General features: G+C 41.2%; 1 protein-coding gene across 4 annotated transcripts in view; it reads right to left on the reverse strand.

The window, feature by feature from the left end:
• Positions 1-9987: 9987 nt before the first annotated feature.
• The window catches only part of runx1t1 (RUNX1 partner transcriptional co-repressor 1), a 54475-nt gene continuing 45436 nt past the window's right edge, over positions 9988-19026 (reverse strand). Inside the window, exons 7-11 of one of the 4 annotated variants that reach the window (XM_079571561.1) lie at positions 18510-18598; positions 17696-17891; positions 16991-17050; positions 14193-14425; positions 9988-13557 (exon numbers count right to left, since the gene is read on the reverse strand). In XM_079571561.1, coding sequence (XP_079427687.1) covers positions 13228-13557; positions 14193-14425; positions 16991-17050; positions 17696-17891; positions 18510-18598 — 908 coding nt within the window. In that variant the 3' untranslated portion in view covers positions 9988-13227. Of the gene's footprint in view, positions 13558-14192; positions 14426-16990; positions 17051-17695; positions 17892-18500; positions 18599-19026 lie in introns of all 4 variants that reach the window. The other 3 variants (XM_079571560.1, XM_079571563.1, XM_079571562.1) reach the window with 3 other exon arrangements.

Here is a 19026-nt window from a genome sequence, read left to right on the forward strand (position 1 = left end):
CGTAATGCTATATATCAGGACTGTGTGTCAGAATTGCAGTTTTCATCCAATTTGTATAGTATGCTGACCCTCTATGATTTAGAGTTGAGCCAAATGTGAAACAAAGGGCTGCACAAACCCCGCCGGCTCAGACTGAACAGAAAAGAGCAGCGTGAAGCTCAGTGCCCGCTCGCCCCCTTCATGCCCGGCAGCAGATGGTCGCCTCTCCCACAATGCCGTGCGCTCTCAGATGCCAACAGACGAGGTGACAAACACTCTGCAGGTGTCTGTCCCTCCGCGTCGAGGACCAGCCCGTGTGTTTGTTTGTGTGCGGACGCTGGCGGGGACAAAGAGCATCCTACTCACGGAGAGAGGACAGTGTAATTGATAGCCGAGGACAAGCCCCAGGAAGGAAGTGCCGTCATATGTTAAATGGATAGGCTGGCACAGACTGAGGCACGAAACTGAGGCACAAAACTGAGGCACAAAACTCAGGCTCATTATGAGGGAAGTATCTGTTGTTGTTTTTTATTTTGTTGAAGGAAGTCAATATATTTCAAAAGTTGTTGATTAATAGTTCAGTTCAGCTGTTTCAGACAAAGTTTCTGATTTAGATATAGTTTTGTCTTTTAACTTACAAACCACTTGCACATGTCCAGCCCTGATAATATACTTCTGCAAAGAGTCCTTCCATCAGGAACAGAAATAACTTAATTGTGATATTTATGATTTTTTTCTGTCCTATTTGCTATCATGCATTTTGTGCATTTGCCCCGATTGGGTTTTTCAAACTGTGGTATGAGGACCACTAGTTGATGCACATGCTGCTTTAGGTGCGGACTCCTCTGAATTCTACTCTTTGTCTAATTTTCTGTCAGTTTTATTTATGTTTTGTTCTCTATAGTTGGTGCCTTGTAAAAACTTCTTTACTCACTCACTCACTCACTCACTCATTGTAGGCCTGGAGAAGTCCTGCAATAAACCAGTTTTTTGTTGTACTTTTTTCAAACTCAACCATAGTCCAGCACCGTCTTTTACTTTTTTTTTTTTTTTTTTTTTACTGTTTTCCGCAAAGAAACAGGCCCAGTATCTCCTTGGTGTGCTCATAGCGCAGTGTAAGAATGCCTGTGCCTGCAGTCCGTTCGGCCCGTCCTGTCCAGAGCAGCTGTGGAGCTTGGCACAGCGCAGCAGAGCCAGGTGAGCGGCTGCTGGCCAGGTGCCCTCCAGAGGCCCCGCACTGACCAGTCCAGATGGTAGAGGCAGCAGCTCCACACATGCACACACTTAGTTCTGCGGAATAAAAAATCGAGCGGCATTACAAACACTGTGGGCCTCCAGTGAGTTAGAAGTGAAATGCTTAATGTGTTTTTAGTGTATAGCTCGGTCCCAGAGGCTGAGCAGCTCATGCAAAACACAGCTGTACCTCCTGTCTGCACCTTAGGGCGCACATAAATGTTTCTTGCTTTCTTGGGCGATTACAGTCTTTTAAAGCATTAACATATTAGCCGAAATAAAACAAAGGATTTAAAACATCTGTTGCAATGGTACCAAATCTCTTAAGAGGTCCTATATTATGCTTTAGTCAGGCGTTTATGTAAAACTACTACATGACGACTGAAAGTATTTTATCTGCCATCTTTGCCATGTGAAACACCCTTATGAGATCACACCATCCCACACACTGAACAATGAAGAAAAGTTTACATTTTTATTACGTATTGTAAAGCATTTGAGTGAAAGCCAACGCAAACTTTCTATGGTCATGATATTTTGTTCCAATGACACTTTCTTTCCCATTTCCATGTACCCTCGCTTCATAAATCACAATCTCTTGAGTCTGGCCAGTACGAGACGGGTCGGCCATCTGTAAATATTTATTCTGCATCTCTATAATTAAACACAGACAATACATCATGTCAGGAAAACACGCCTGTCCACAACAGAGAAGCCGCGCAGGAACAGCTCGGTCAAACATTTGCTGTAGATACGCAGAGCTACATGGAGGCAGTGATGGAGGGTGGATATATTCAACATGTTAGCTAAGTGAGACGACATGAAGGATGGAGTTGTGAATGCAAGATGTCGTCTGTCAGAGTGATGGAGAAACTGAGATCCGCAGACGAACTGATGAGCTCAAGATGGTCCAGGACAAAAGAGAACAGCTTGATCGGGAAAATTTGACAGATGAGCGGGACCCGAGCTGCAGAAAATATGTCGAACATGAAAAACAAGGAAAGAAGCGATACAAAGGAAGTTGTTTTATGATGTATGCTCGTGGTTTACAAATAGGCGGCACAGCAATGAAGTGGAATTCATGCATGTTGATATTGTGCTTTATTCATTTGACCAAAATGGTGCTTCTTCTTAGTCGATATAAAAAGGTATTAAAAAGTAACCAAATGGTAAAGTGATCAGGTTTTAAAAATTACATCACCAGATATTGTGCATTTACCCTTTACTCGCCTTAACCATGCACATTTTCTCCAGTTTTACCCAAATCTAAAAGCTTCTTGATTGGAGCTTACAGCCTATAGGCCGGTGTTAGGCCTCATTTGAAAGCTAAGACCTACAATACTCTTTTAAGCCTCTTCCTTGTTTTTGTTATCATGTTTTCATCGCTTTGTTGTCGCATTTTTGTTGCTTTTATGTCACATTTTTTATCACATTTTTATCACGCTTTTGTCACGCCTTTGTCACGTTTTATCACTTTTTGTTGCTTTTATGTTTTTGACACATTTTAGTCATGTTTATGTCACATTTTTGTTTTTGTCGAATATTTTGTCACATTTTTGTTGCTTTTATGTCACATTTTTGTCACGTTTTTATGACTTTTTTGTTGCTTTTATGTCATATTTTTTGCCACATTTTAGTCATGTTTATGTCACTTTTTCTTTTTATCACATTTTTGTTTTTGCCAAAAAATTTTGCCACATTTTTATCTCGTTTTTGTCAAACTTTTGTTGCTTTTATGTCACATTTTTGCCACATTTTTATCACATTTTTGTCAAGAGGTTGTAAGAGGTTAAATGAGATCTTTTGAGTAAAGCTTCACAATTAACCACAATCAAACACAGATACAGTTACATTAGCATTTGCCAAAAATAACATGTTTTCAGTTGTGCGTAATCTATTGCACAAACATTCTCCCCTGTTTTGAGTTTATTCCCTGGAACGAAATGCTGAATAAAGGCCAAGTTTATTGTTTGTTACTGCGCTCTATTTCCATACTGTTCTCCATATTGTTTGCCCTAATGCATTAACATACAGCTCATGCCTTTCCCTGTCTGTGCGTATTTATTAGCATGCAGCTTGTGTCTGGATTCAAATCCTTCTGGGAGCTGCCATTTTCGATCTGAGACATTTTACGTAGATATACAACAACATTGCAAACCTCTCCGGGTCCCTCGACAACTAACCCTGCACAGTCTTCATCCATCTTCTTTCTGCTCTCACACCATTCAAATTCATGTACCACGGGAGATCGCTCAAATCCCGTGGATATTTCAGCAAAAACATCTCAGCCAATCTGCATCACATGAAAAAGCAAAGCACTGAAAATAGGATGTTTTTCATTATATTCTTCACGGCTTTTCATAATGGCTCGATAATTTATTAAATTAAATGTTATTTATTCATCAAGCTCTGGTGAAAGAAATTCAAGTGCAGTAACTGTGCTATAATTAAATTTCAATTATTCTGTTGAACTGTGTCAATCTGCTCACGGCGCATCAGGGACTTAACCAGAGGAGGATTGAAATCACTTACATTTACTTGAGTAACCTTTGAAAGAAACTGTACTTTTAGGAATTGTTTTACGACGAGGTAATTGCTACTTGTCCTTGTGTAATATTATTCTGAAGCATCAGTATCCTGACTCATAATTTGGTTACTCTTTTCATCTGTGACAGGAGCTATGATACACCCCTGGACCTCAGAGGCACCGGGAGCCTCCATATTTAACCAATAGTCACTATTATTTGTAATGCTCTGGACTTTGGGAGTGCTGGTATAAATTACTTGAGGTTTTTACTTCTTTATTTCCCAGACGGTCAATTTTACTTTTAAAACAAAAGTCAAACAATTATCCTCAAACAGTGACTTAGACCTAGAGAAATATTTAACAAATGGCTTATTTGTGGTCAACTCTTACTAGATAAATTGTTTTCTACTTTTTGCTTGTCTCACTACCCTGTATTTATCACTAAAAGCTGTAGTTTAGGTTAAAACATTGTTGGATTAGCTGGTGTTGATTTTGGCAACCAAATAGTATTAGTTGATGCTGTCATGGTTTGAATGGTGGCATGAGGAAAATAAAACCCAAAAGGCTGCAACAAAAACTGGGGATGCTTAAAGGGACAGGCCACTGTTTTTCCATACTGAGATATGTTCTTACCTGAGCTTAGACGAGTTGATGCGTACCTGTGTGGTCTTTGCATGCGCGCTCAGTCACGCAAAAAGACCAAAGATGTTGCTGGCATTTAGCCTCTCCTCCTCTCCTCAATGGGGCCAAACGGGGTGAAGTTAGAAGCGACCAAGCTCTTCCACGTTTCCCCTATTTAGACGTGAGTAGTTACACGATCCAAGTAACATTAAACATGTCGCAGTAAAAATATTACTGTGCGGACGCTGAAGTGCTCCTAAGGTGTTTTTACGCCTTACAATATAGTACCCCTTTTTATTGGCTTAGATAACAGACATGTTTCATTTTGCGTAACTATACTTAACTATATTTAAATAGGGAAAATGTGGAAGAGCTTGGTCGCTTTTCACTTCACCCCCATTTGGCCCCATAGAGGAGAGAAGGGAGGCTAAATGCTAACAACATCTTTGGTCGTTTTGCGTGACTGAACGTACGCGTAAAGGTACTTATCAACTCGTCTAAGCTCAGGTAAGTACAAATCTTAGAATGGTGGCCTGTTCCTTTAATAACGGAAAGTGTCAACAAAATCACATCGGGGTGGGGCAGGCAATTAACACAGGGGAAGTAAAACAAAATCACAAGGACAGAACACACGTCAAAATAAAACACAGGACTAGACAAGAGACAAGACAACAAAACAAGGGAACAAAAAAAACAAAAAACAATCATGACAGATGCTGCACCAAGTGTTAGTTTGTTTTTCTTCCAATGGAAATGATTAAATCTCAAAGGCAAATGACTGGAATCAAATTTGACAACTTGATATGACTTAGGCTGCTGTATATCTTGTGTGGTTTCACGCTGGCCATAAAGAAAGGACACTTAGCATGGTGCGCTACATTAACAGATGTTTTAGTTTTGGCCCCACTAAAATACCAAATCTTTCTGAATCCCATGCATCCCTCACTCTCTGATTCATACGTCATGTGTCCTCCGGTAGATGGATGGTTCTGCGCTCCCAGGCCAGCAGCCACATCCAGGTGCACAACAGCTGGGCAGGCGAGGGGGGTGAGTGTGGGGGGGGGGGGCAGGCAGTAGCGCGGCCGCGGGTGAGAGCTGATACACTCAGGAATACGCTATAAATTTCCGTGAGTGCTTCAGGTGAGTTTTTGTCATTTTGGACAGTGCAGTAATGTATGGCTCTGCTGGGGTGATTTGACTTGTCACAATTGCTTTTCTTTTGTTCCTTAAAAGTAGAGAATCTGGCAAGAGACAAATGCATATTATAATGCAAATAACAAATAGCAAAGTAATATCAATCAGGAATGGCTTCCTTTTAAATCGTTTAGAAAGAGAATGGAGTTTTAGCTGTGCTTTGGATCTAACACACCACATTTTAGCCAATCACAACAAGCAAGGGAATCTATCTAATATTTAGTTTTAAAGATTGAACGAATAGGGATTGGTGTACCGGAGGGGGGACATTTTTAACCCCCCTTTTGTAGAATCTAACTATACACAGGTACCAGAATCAAGGCAAGGCAAGAAGACATCCAAGGCCGTCTTTGTTTTGTGGACAAATCTATACATGCAACTTAATGTACATGTACCATTAAGTAACTTGTTTACCATAATAAATCCTTTTCGTAGTCCCTCTGGGGGTAATACAAGTGTTAATGAGATGATTTGGGAGTCTTTCATCTCCCCCTGGTGTCTCTGGCCAGAAAACCACAATTGTTACTTTCCCTGCCACCGAGGCGGTGGCGCAATACACACTAATAGAGTCACAAAGAAGAAGCGAACAGGCTAACAGGCAAAGCTAACTGCGGGCTAGCGCCACTCAAACAGTATTTACAGCCACGTTTGAGTGAAAAAAATATATATACATGAAATATCTCCCTTTGTCTTTTCTGTCAGCGTAGTATTTACTCTCACAGACAATTAATGAGTAAAAAACTGTAACATGCTACCACACCTGAGTTACTTAGTTCTGCTTTAAGACATGTTATATGTTTTATATGATTAACTTTATATGTGTTGCAGCATACCTGACATTTTTCAGACGCCATCCCGCAGTTAATAAGGATAACAATGAAAGTGCTTCAGGAATACTGCCACATGATTGTTTCGAGCCATCCGTTCAAACAAACCAGCATCCACGCTGGTTGGATTTATATGAGTGTGTGAACTAACGAACTCATGACGATCCAAATTGCAGTTTAAAGCAAGTGAAATGTTTTTTTTACTTTGTTGCAGCAAAGGCCGTATGCATGGTGTGCATTGTAACTCCCACATCACAAATGGCACTATTGCAACTTTCCACATTGAAATGGATTTCTTTTACATGTAAAAAATACTCCGACTTTATATTTGTTTGGTCTTAGTACTCTTTTAATAATAACACTACCTTACTTGTATTGATTTTTAATAAATTGATCAAGTTTGTAACAAACTTTGTAACAAACAAAAATCTTGTGACACAAGATATTGCATTTTTTTTTTATACCTGAATTATCAACCTGTGAGCTGACAAACCCGTCCCAGTCCTAGCTATATATAGTTCCATGAAGTGTGTAAATGCTAATGGGCAGAGCTGGTGCGTGGGAGACCGTGGGATCTCGGTGACTGATGGAGTGTGATGTCCCGCAGTGTGTCAGAGTAAACTGTTGTTGGACACAGTTCCATTGCAGTCTCACCGAACGCCTTGTGTGAGAAAACACTGCATCCGAGTCTTCAGGCATCCCAGCCAAGAGATTTACACCATAACAATCTTACTGGATGCCATAATCGAGAGGTTGGTGGTTTGAATCCCAGCTCCCACAGCTACAGTCATATACTGTAGAAAATACTTCAGTATACAAAGTAAAAAGTGATCATTTTAAATATGTTTTGACTATAATCATATAACTTTGCGGCTTCAAGAATATGAAGATGTGGCCAAGTTACAATTTAGCAGCTCGTGTAAACCTCACTTGGCACTTGAAAGGAATGGATCAAATTTGTAACAAGTAGAGTATAATGTAGAAAAATAAAGACTGGCATATGAAATACTGTTTATATGAGAATTTGCAAGGAGGAGTTCACTCACCAGTCTGACATTCAGGTCATTACTTACTGCACATACTCCTTGACCCATTAATGCCATGTGGAAACAAGACAGACCCACTTTGTATCGAGACTCTCCGAGACATTGTTCAACCCTGTCAGGCAAGTGACCTTCTTTACATCCCGGTCTTTTAGTGGGTCACACTTTCTCCACACAGATGCCTTTGTCATTTGCTTTTGCCACATCATAAATCAGTTTGAACTTTGATATTTACAGGGCATTTTTCCAGAAATGCCACAGTTATATATATAAAAAAGGAAATATTTCAGCCTTATATTCTTAGCTCTCTTTTCGACAAATTCCTATCTCTTTCTCCCATGCTATTTTCCCATGTGTGCAGGCGTGAGAGAGATAGATAGAAGCCTGACACACATAGGCCCAGTCCCTTAATAATGTCATTGGGTGTGAACGCTATTAGCAGATTACCCTTGGCCCGGGGCAGCCTTAGCCATGTGCAGGCTCCAGATAACCTTGTGTTCGGTAATTTAATATCAACACTTCTCCTCTTTTCTTACCACGCTTTACAACACACAAATACCCCGCTTGTCCCCTCCAGCGCTATTTCTTGGGGAGAGAGAGAGAGGGGAGCGAGAGGGGATGTGAGGGGGGGGTATATGTGGATTACAAGATAGTGACTTCTTGAAGATTCCTTTCCTCACGCTGAGAAGTGCGCGGCAAATCAGCCGGTGTCCGCACAAGTGAAGAAATGCATGAACAGGCTTATAGTGGAAATTCCATCAGATTTAACGCAGCTTTTTTTTTTTTTTTACTGGGAGTAACATCAAAGAGGAGCCACCCATCTCTCAAAAAAAGTCTTGATGGGGTAATGCTTCTCGGTCCCCCTCCCCCCGTTCCCCCTTTGGACATCACACGCCTTATCACACATCAGTGCTTATGAGAACATTTGCCGTCACATAGTTTGATTTCAGAATAACAGCACTAAAGAAAAGTTACCAATCCTGGCGCTCACCAACATCATTAGAGTTACTTTTTCTTAAGCTGCGGGATCAAGATGGAAGTCGAAGCTTTCTATTGCAAACTTTGGCATTTTAATGGAGATCTGCTCATGAGAAAAGACTTAATCCAACGTGGTGTCACCCCTTAATGCGATTGGGCTGTATTTAAATGGACCAGGAGAATCCACAAAAAGTAGCCCACATGATATCGTAAGTTAATTCTATTGAATGCGTGTCTTCTCCAGTCCAGGGGAAATGATTTCTGTTTAAATCCAACACTGAGCCCAAGTTGAATCACAGCACATTACCTGCTGTATCGCTCCTGTTGCTCCACACTGCACACAGTTGGTCCTATCAACCCCCCTGCACCCTCTAACTCCGGCATAACCACACCTTTATCTCATCGGCTGCAGCCCGCCATGGCCGCCTGCCTCCTGCTCCTCTGGGCTACTTTACTAATAACCTATTCCTTATCAGTCAAACCGCACCTCTGCCTGTGATCAAAGAGCCAATTAATGCAGTGGGGAAAGGTGAAGCATTCAAATAATGAAGACAGCTGTTTTTCTCTGTTTGAGGAAAATCCATTTTGTATTGTTATCGGGCCCGAGCAGCAGCCCCTCCAACCCGCTTAATTCAAGTCTCTGTCTGCGTCTGCCCGGAGAGTGATAAGCCGTGCTGAGCAGGAGACAGGGGCGAGAGAAAAGGGACTTTGGTCACAATGAACTTTATGCAGAAGAATGTGGCAGGAATATCTCCGTCCAACTCATCCCCAGGCCTTATCCAGTCCACAGCGTCCAAAGCAGAGATAAAGGCCAGGCTGGAAAGAACCCCCTCCCAGCGCCTGTCATCCCACTGCGCGACTGTCCCCCACTCTCAAAGGATCAGGCAGATCCCAGAGCTCTGAGCTTCCACATGAGATCTATTAACCAGACCTGGAGTGTGTGAGGAGTTTAATTGTACTAACAGCAGCCAATAGTTCCATCAAAGCCTGCGGAAGTTTAAAAAATACCGTCAGCTGGGCTGGGTTAATTGAGGACACTTCTATTTGGCCTCTTTAAGCTCTGGCTCTTCCTAAATAGGCCTTTAGCCAATGAGTTTAACCTTACTTCTGAAGACAAGAGCGAGAAGAAGCTTCTGAAGATAGAAACAAGAGTCAATCAGCCCAGTCCAGTTGACGGATATCTCTATGGATCATTCCTGGATGACTGAGAGCCCACACAAGCTTATCAAGGCCTGCAGGAACAGGAGTTAGGAATTAGAGACATCCGTGTCCAGGAATTAGAGACCCCCCCTCCATAAATAAATAAATAACTTTTATTGTATTGTTCTGTATAACAGTCTATGAATACAATAGTACTCAAATTATTATTATGTGTTATCAGGCTTCAGTATATCACAGAATTTCTTTGAATCAGATGAAATGATTCACATAGTTTTCAGCACTGAGCATATTTATCTGAGCTCATGTATAATTCCTATGTATTTTTGAGGGAAACCTGAATGTGTATACTAATTGTGTCATTTTGTTTAATTTACCTCTAAAAACAAAAGACTTCAAGTCATGTATTAACATATTTATTACACTGTAAAGAGAACAACAATACCAGAAATATACTGCAAAGTTTCACAGACTGACAGACCATAGTTTACAGCCCAAAAATAATCCAAAGAAACAGAATAAATCAAGTCAACAGGAAACCACAGTTCTGACATAGTAGACTGAAAGCTCTGAAGCGCACTGACACGAGGCGATGACGGACCGCCTGGTGTCAGCCTACCACTAACCTGTGGATCCACGTCTCAATATATTGCACAACAACTTCAAATCATGTGAGCTTTTCACAATAACATTTCTCAACAGAATGCAAAACCCCTCCCACCCCAAGATCAACTCACTTTCCCAGAAGGCTACGGCCTTTTGAAGTCACCAGCCGCTCCAGACTTTTCCAAACTGAAATCATACAATCCCTGTTGTGAAAAAGCATGCCTCAAATACCTCTGGTTTTAACCCAGTGACAAGCTGCAGCGCTGAGTGTCTTCACAACAGAGAGCAAAGAGGACCGGGAGCAGGGAAAAAACAGAGGAAATACCTATGTGGTCTTTAATATCATTGCAGTATGAATCAACAAACACTTGTTAGATTTTGCACATTTGTAAAATCTGTTTAAACAACGTCACTGAACCATAAATGCCATAGGCATAAATAACATAACAAAAGTTTTTCATCCTTTTTCCTTGATTTTTGTTTTAATTTAAGCTTCATATCTTCTTGAGGTCTGCAAGTATGATATGGTTTTGCAGCTGTATGAGCCTTAACTTTGGATTTATTTCCTGTTCTCTTGTGCCCATTTGGTTTTTGACTCGACCAGGATCAGTGCTGCCACTGATGCTCTATCGGCTGTAGAGGTAGAGTGAGCTGGTTTGCCACCGAGGAATTTGTGGCAAAACACACAAAGAGGAGGGGAGAAATGAAAAGTATAGTTTTAGTTACTGATAATGTACATTTGACTTTATTTCTTTTAGGTCAGGCCTTGATTATGATGAGCACACACAATGATCAATGTTCATGTCACTGTTACAACAGCTTGGCTGTTTGCAGCTTCTGAGGAGTCTCCTTTGGGTGTCTCACACCTTTTTGGACTGTGTCTCCCTTTAGTTAAATGTAGCTGTTCATTGGAGTTGAGGGAGAAGGGAGATGTAGGAAGTGCTCCAGAACAAACCACCCTGGGACCTTTTCGGGCTCCATTTTTCTGAGGTCAGAATGATAGCGCGCTTGTGTGTAGCACCAAGGAGTTTGGGTGAGTGCTCTGTGTGCAGTGGGGGCTAAGTGCATCTTACTGCCTGCTTTAAGAGGTTTGTTTCACCTGTTCAATGTTTATAACATAAAAAACCCTTTCCACCCAGACATGCTTTGACATAAATAAATATACAGTAATTGCAGATGGCACTCACATTCATGTCCAATAGAAATATAAACAGAACTTTTTAAAGCTGCGACGGGCACTGATCTGACATGTGAAATGAGGAAACACATCCACAGACTGGAGCACACCTCCCTCTGCCCCGGTGGGTATTATTGCTCTGGGACACTGCAGAAGCACTTTCTCATTTACCCGTGTCAGACGAGTGCCACTGGTTTCTCTCTACAGAGAGGATCATAAAGAAATAGCATAAACAATACAAATAAATAACATGTTTGTGTGAACAAACCTCTTTTGAACTTGGTTGAAATCTGGATTTTGGTCCTTGGTGTCAGTCTTTGGCTGTTAAGGTGTTTGTTTGTTAATACTGTGTGTTACCTGGTGTTCTGAATTGTTAAAGCTGTCAACTGTAGTCTACACCTCTGCATTTGGAAAATATGTTTGTGGCATTTCTATTATCTTTTAAAGTTTTTTTTTAAGTTTTTGTTATTTCTCTAAAAAATAACAAACATTTATCAAATGATCAGTAATGTGCATGCACTGTTTGTAGAAACAAACTATGGACACTTTTGTTAAAATGTACAGAAAATAATGTGGATAAATGTTTGGCCATTTACATTATCCAGCTTTCTCGACCCAGAACTTACATACATCAAATCAACAATGAGTTATGGCTTAATACAACACAACTGAGAAGGAGCATGCTGATGTGACAGTGCAAATACATCTGATGTCCCTTACATGAACATATAACATTCCGCGCAACATGCTAGCTCTCAGAAAAGATCACTTAGCAGCTCTGAGACACAGCTCTCCCTATGACCAAGTCTGATGGAAAGCTAAGTCAAATCAACCACTGCGGCTTGGATTGCAACAAAACCTTTAACAAAAGGTGTCTCAGCATCTTCTTAGTCAAAGTAAGCATAATGGAAAATTGGTAAAAGTTATGCATTGTCACAATTGTCCAACATATACAATAAATAACCATTGGTGACACCACAAGACATAAGTCTGTAACACCGACAGAACGAAGTGTGAGTTAGATGAGATTTGTAGAGCACGTGTCTTAGCTGAATGATGAGTTTCTGTTTGACGTTTGAGTTTAGCCCCACTTTGCTGTCTCTGAATGGACAGTCTAAGATGATAAGATGTGGGACAATGACCTCACTTCCTGTTTCCTTCTGAGTCTGGGCAAACTTTTGTATTTTGTCCAAGAATTCTTCCTTTGACATCATTCATGGAGAGCACTTTGTATTTCCCAGCCCACTGACCTGGATATTATTACAAGTGAGAGGGAAATAACAGCTGGCTCCGACTGCAATCTGCTGCACATCTGCTTCTTCATGACAGTCTGTGGGCCACAGAGCCAGACCAGCCTCCATCCAGGCACTCCTGCTTCACTTGTACTCTCATTTAAAGATGATGTTGGTATTCAGCTAAGCAGTAATACTGTACTGTATCCCATTGGTTGGTGTACTTTTTGAGGTTGACTCTTCCCATGTCCAGCAGGTAGGATTAAGTCTTAGAGATGAAGTAGAAATTGGATACAACCATTGGTAGTTCAGATATACATGTCGGGCATCTGTATTTAAGCTCTTTGTATTTACAGAAGAAAGAAGAATAAACTACAATGACATTAACATTAACAAGTACAACAACAGACGACAAGAGCAGAAGTCTAACAATAATTCATTCATTTTAATCAAAGATAATCTTTCTGTTTCTTAGAGTTAATGGCAAGTCAATATGACCTGAATATGGACGTCCTCCAACTCCTCTAACTAGGCGCCTCTGTTAGGTTTGCATCCCTTCAGGGCAGGACTCGACTTTAGACAGTCATGCTGTGAGTGGGTCAGGGCTGGTGGTGTCCCCCTGGGCCTTTCTGCTTTGTTAGCCGTTAGTTTGTTAGCGCGGGGTGGTGTCCAGGGCAGAGGAGGACGGGGTGCTGGGCGTGGAGGAGCGTGGTGTGGCAGCCGGAGGGGTGGCAGCCGGGCTGCCTGTCCCGCTACTGGGGGTGCAGGCAGAAGAGCTGATGGGGGCAGGGGTGTCTGAGCCCGGGACACCTGCCTGCTGCTGGGTCTGCTGCTGCTGCTGCTGCTGCTGCTGTTGTAGGGTCTGTCCACACACATGATGGTGCTTCTCCCAGTCCTTGTGCTGACAGAATGAGCCGCAGTACCGCGCTGTGTTACAGCCACTGCAAGTCTCGCTAGCTTTACGGCCGCAGTTCCAGCAGCTCTGAAAGAAAACAAGAAGTCAAGTGTATTAAAGCGCAGTAAACGCACTAACACAATATCAATAAAGACTGACGAATGCAACACTTCCACATAAAGCAACGCCCAGATCTGAACATTTCTGTTTTCTCATTAAGTCCAGGGGGAATGCTACCCACCTACAGGGATGAGAGGTTACAAAGTTTGCCTTTAAAACTTTTTCTCTTAAGCTTCCTTTTAAAACATGTCAGATGCACAAGCCATAACTCCTTCATACTTGACTGACTAAACGCCAAGGTCTGCAGCAAGATTTTCAAATCAAAGCGCTCTCCTTTATCTGTGCACAGTTGAATAGATAGCACTTTGCTAAACGTGTAAACTACTCTGTCGGAAGAACAGATGAGGTGTTAGTCATTGAGCATGCTTTGATTCTCTTTATCAAAGTCTTTAAATGCTAATGCTCTGTTGAATCTCATTAAAACATATGCAGCAATAGCTAATGCCAATTGTTATTTTATAATATAGCAGACAATGTTTACTAATAATAATTGGTAATTGGTAAAGTTGAGTTGAATAAATTGATTGTGTACTTTTTCCTTGTCCAAAAACACTTAAGTAGCATCAGTGTATATTCTCGGAGCAGGCGTGTGGAGCTTGTACCTCACTGGAGTCCTCCTGCTGGTTGATGATGGACAGTGCGTCCTCAGCGGCCTGTCTCTTGGCCTCTGCTACAGTCCGCTCCATCTTGGCTCTCTCACTGCTGATCATCTCATGGGCCTTACGCTCAGCCTCAGACACAGCCTTCTGCAGCTCGGACATGGCCTGCCTCTTCACCTCATTCACTGCCTCTTCTGGAAACAGGGAGGACACAGAAGAGGTCAGTCCCCGCGCACCTGCAATGCAATGACCAGCGTATAATCCGGCAGTAATAATCATTGTTGAAGGATTACAAAAACAGTGTTGACAAGATTCCCAAAACACTATTGTTTATGAATTCTCTATACTTGGTGGTGGTAAGCTACTACTCCAGCCACAGCTGCCCAGGGTTAGATCATTGGACCTCTGACTACTACCAGCCAGTCACACACACAACATCCACACATTGGTGGATGACGTTTTGCCCAGAGGAGAAATTTGAACTGTTAAGCTTTGGATCTATGTAACACAACTCTAACCACTGAGCCACTGTCAACCCCAGTCACTTAGAGCCACAAACTAAACATGCATGTTTTTGATTAGTGTGGGAGGTAAGAGCACCAACTCTAACTTTAAACCATAAAATATTTGCAAATCAAGTGCATCCTAATCTATTCTGATCTTGCAATCTATTAAAGTCCTCAAAACTAAAATTAGAATGATCAAAAAATGAGCTTGTTTTTGTCTTTCAACTTAAAAATATCCTCGAGTCAACAGCACAAGCCAATTAATTCCAGGTAATGCCTCGGTAAATGTGCTTTTAAGCAGGAGCAGCGTGTTATTTTATACTTGTTTAGTGGAATAAATAACCTTGCTGCGCGGGTGTTAAGCACTGAAATCCTATCTGAACGTCAAAGCTGAAAGAGAGCTTTTTTTTTGTTTGCTCCCATCAAGCCGGTAACTTGACTAATTGTGTATGCAAATCAGGCAATTTATATTTAAATTATGCATTTCCATTGTGATCCCAGAGGCCCATGCGGCGATGGGAAGTGGAAAACCGGTAGGACACTGCGCAAGGTGCTTGAATATTTATCACCAACTGTAAACATTTTGCCCATTTCAAACAGATGTATTCACCACCGCACTTCATTGTGTTAAAAGAAATAATTATAATATCCTATTTTACAATCCTCACGGGCTGTATTTAAATCAGCCTCAGGATCTGTGTGACTTCTGTGATAAAGAGTGTAAAAATACAGCTTAAAACCACACAATGAGATGAGTGGTTTTTATCTTTGTTTGATTATTGCTCCTACAGCTACTTCGACCACAGGATGAGTGGTGTGTGAGTGAAAAAGGTTGGTGGTGGTCGAATGGAAGATCCAAGCCCAAAGTTTCCCAGTGACGGAAATAAAACTGCTGTTTGCCACAGAATCCCGCCTCCCCTTTAGTACTGCTTCGACAATTCTCTTTTATTTTGAAGGAGTGCTCATATAGTAATGGCACGTTTCAAAGTAGAGGCATTAGTTGTGATAGGAGCATAGTATTATCGTACACTATCCTTGTATGGCAGGGGAAACATAGTCATAGTCTCATGATGAAATACCTATCTTGAGCACATTGTAAGAGGATACATTTTTAGGCTTTCAAATGCTTTGGGAGGTTTCTCAAGTGAATTCTTTCCGATGTGTGCGAGCAGCATTTTTTAACAAGGGTGGTTTTGTCCTTAACCTACTGTACTGCCTGAAGTCATGGAAATTGCCCGGCGTCGTGTGATATATGCCCGCTGCATGGGATTGTGATTACACACCAAATGCCTTAGATGGAAGATCGATCAAAGCGGGGCGAGCGCGGAGAGGAGGAGAGTGGGTGAGTCTCGACGGTGACGCTCAATTCAATTTAAATGCATATTACTTGTTCGGAGTATCTCTCACATCATGCTTGGTCAAGCAGGGGACAATTTCTTTTCTCTGGGGGGCTTAAAAGCAGATATACTGTATCACTGATGGGAATACAAAGTGGATTCCTCAAACACGGACAAAGCCCAATGGAAAGAGCCAACTTAATCGGGTCTTCAGCTTAATACTCTTTAAAATGTGTAATCTTTTTCCTTGATTTTTTTTTAGGAATACTTGACATTTTACACTAGAAGTTTTCTGTGTGAGAGTATTTTTTAACAGCAGTAAATGCATGTTTGAATCACACTCATAATAATCTTTTAGTTACAGTTGTGGTACAGTGATAATCTTGTATTTGTATTAATATTTGTAGTAACAGTAAAATACAAACAGAAGTTGTATTTTCTTTTTGAGTCCTTCTTACACATGAATGGAAGAAGGACTCCATGAGTGCACATACTGTATCAAAGTATGTGCACAGTATGTGCACTCATTTTTACCTTAAACATTTACTGAAACAATTTATGATCAAAATCTGATGTATTTCAACTCTCTACTTAAGACGCCTTTTGCTTTTATTAGGTCTTGGTTGAGTGGGAAAGCTTCAGCACTAAAGGGATTAACCGCAGCGCCAAGAGCAAGAAGATCTTTTTCTGGCTTCTGTACTTTGAACTGCGCAGTGACTGGACCAGCTGCTAAACTCGTGCATTCTCACTGGCACAGTAAAAACGTGTTACAGTCTGACATCATATTTGAGGCCCGCAAAGTGCGGTAAAGGTTTGTAGCTCATAAACAATATTCCTCCAGAAGCCTGTGTCATAATATGAAGTGTCAGATGAGGGATCCGATCTCTCATCATCTTCCAACCCTTTTGAAGTCTCACAAATGACAAAGACATGAAACGGCAATGGTATTAGGGCTTACCCGCTTTCTTCCAGATTTCTTCAGGGACGTAACCAGACACAGGCCGATGCAAAAGGATTTCTAATGAGGGACAAGTCAGTTTTTAATAACATGGTAATGTAAAGCACTTACACTTTGGTTTGTGAATATTATCAGTCAAAAGGTTCAACATTTAAATGACCAACTTAAAGACACATGAGATGAAGAAGGAAGAAGAAGAAGGAGGAAGAAGAAGAAGGAGCAGAAGAAGAAGAAGAAGAAAGATGTGGACTTAATAACCTTACATTTTGGTATACACAGCTCTGTCACTGATGAAGATAAACTTTAGCCTTAGGTTAGATCTGATTTACACCTGGTTCAGTCTTACTGCCATGCCTTGTGCTTGTCCTTACTTTTATATGTTTAATGTTAATCCTTTACTTAAACATATTAGTCTCTTGCCACTGAATGAGTCACTGTATTTGAAAGAGAGATGTTCTACACAAGGAAATCAACTTTACTACAGCCTCAGCACTTTATTTTATAGCAGAGTATGGTCATAGGATGGGAATAGCACACAAAAGCTTAGCAACATGGTAATAATTATACAGGGTGCACTCAAAATGAATGTCATGGTAAAATGATTAATCCAAATCCTGACCATAATCCTAGCCTAATATAAAAAATATTACCATGTAAGTATATAACATGGACATAGGACTGCAGAATGCTGATAACAAGTGATACCTGTTGTAGAGCTGTCTTGCGATGCTGGACTCTGCTGCCTGGGCTGTCCACTAGGGGCGCCCTTCTTGAGCTCCTCTGCATCGCTGTATCTCCTGATCCAGTAGTTGAGCTCCTCCCGGTCGGCCTCCTGACACCTCCTCAGAACGGTCAGTGAGCGCCGCGTCTTCTCCACCATGTCCATGATGCAGTTCAGCAACTGCGGACAACAAGAGAGTTAGAGCTGAGATCACACACTGAGACCGCTCGCTCAAATGCTAGTCTGGGGTTGACTGGGGAGGACAGAGGATCCACAAAAAAGTCATGCACCAAAGTTTAAGTAAATACTTCACACTGCCAAAATTACATGCAAGATAGTATAAATAATACTACAATACTATACATACAAAAAACATGAATTGTAAGTGTAAGATTCAAGTGTGATATGTAAGTATTAGGGCTGGGACAGAATATCGGATCGGATTGCAATACTTTTTGCTGCACTACCAAGTATCGATTCTTTATAAAGCGTCGCAATACTTCAATACTGCATTTTTTTTTAAACATGCTCTCCTTTGTTTTCCAGTACCAGCACTTTGTTACATTTTTCAATCTTAACAATAAATGTCAAATAGCATTTGGTTTCTAAACTTTGGACACATGACTGTTTTCTTTTTACACATTTAAAAGTAAACATATCACGTACTGTATATACGTATCGGATCAGCCCCTGAGTATCGTGATACGTATCGGATCGTGAAAAAGTGTATCGTCCCAGCCCTAGTAAATGTAGTGTAGTAGTGTAGTATAGTAATAAAAATGTTATTACTTTTCTTACATGGTCAAGGTGCTTCCACTCCTCTGCCCACTCCCGGTCCGTCAGTCTGTGGTCAATCACCTCCTCCTGCCTGGAGCCCGAATGCATACCTGCACACAGAGAACAGGAAATGTTGTATCATCATTTATTTCCTGCCTTTTCAAAATGTGTTTGCAATCTATAAGGATTGGAATAGAAGGGGAAGGAACCTTATTTCTGCTACTCACTCACACCCCCAGGTAAGGCTTAAAGCACCTGGTTTGGCCCGGCCCCACCTAGCCACAATTTGAGATGAGATGGAACCCTCTCAAGGTGGTTTGGATTCATTCTAGGATCTACTGTACATAGACACTAAAGAGTGAAGCCTAATTCTACAGATAAGATTCTAGTTTATACTACTACTATGGGGTTGCATAGCAGTGGTAGTCATATTATGTTTAATAGATTGTTTTATTGCTTATTTTTTTGGCTTTGTCAATCAACATAAGTAAGTCTTTGATCTTTTTGCTGTGCTAGAACACTGAGAAGCCAGACACAT

The sequence above is a fragment of the Gobius niger genome (assembly GCF_951799975.1).
Source record: "Gobius niger genome assembly, chromosome: 14".
Taxonomy (NCBI): Eukaryota; Metazoa; Chordata; class Actinopteri; order Gobiiformes; family Gobiidae; genus Gobius; species Gobius niger.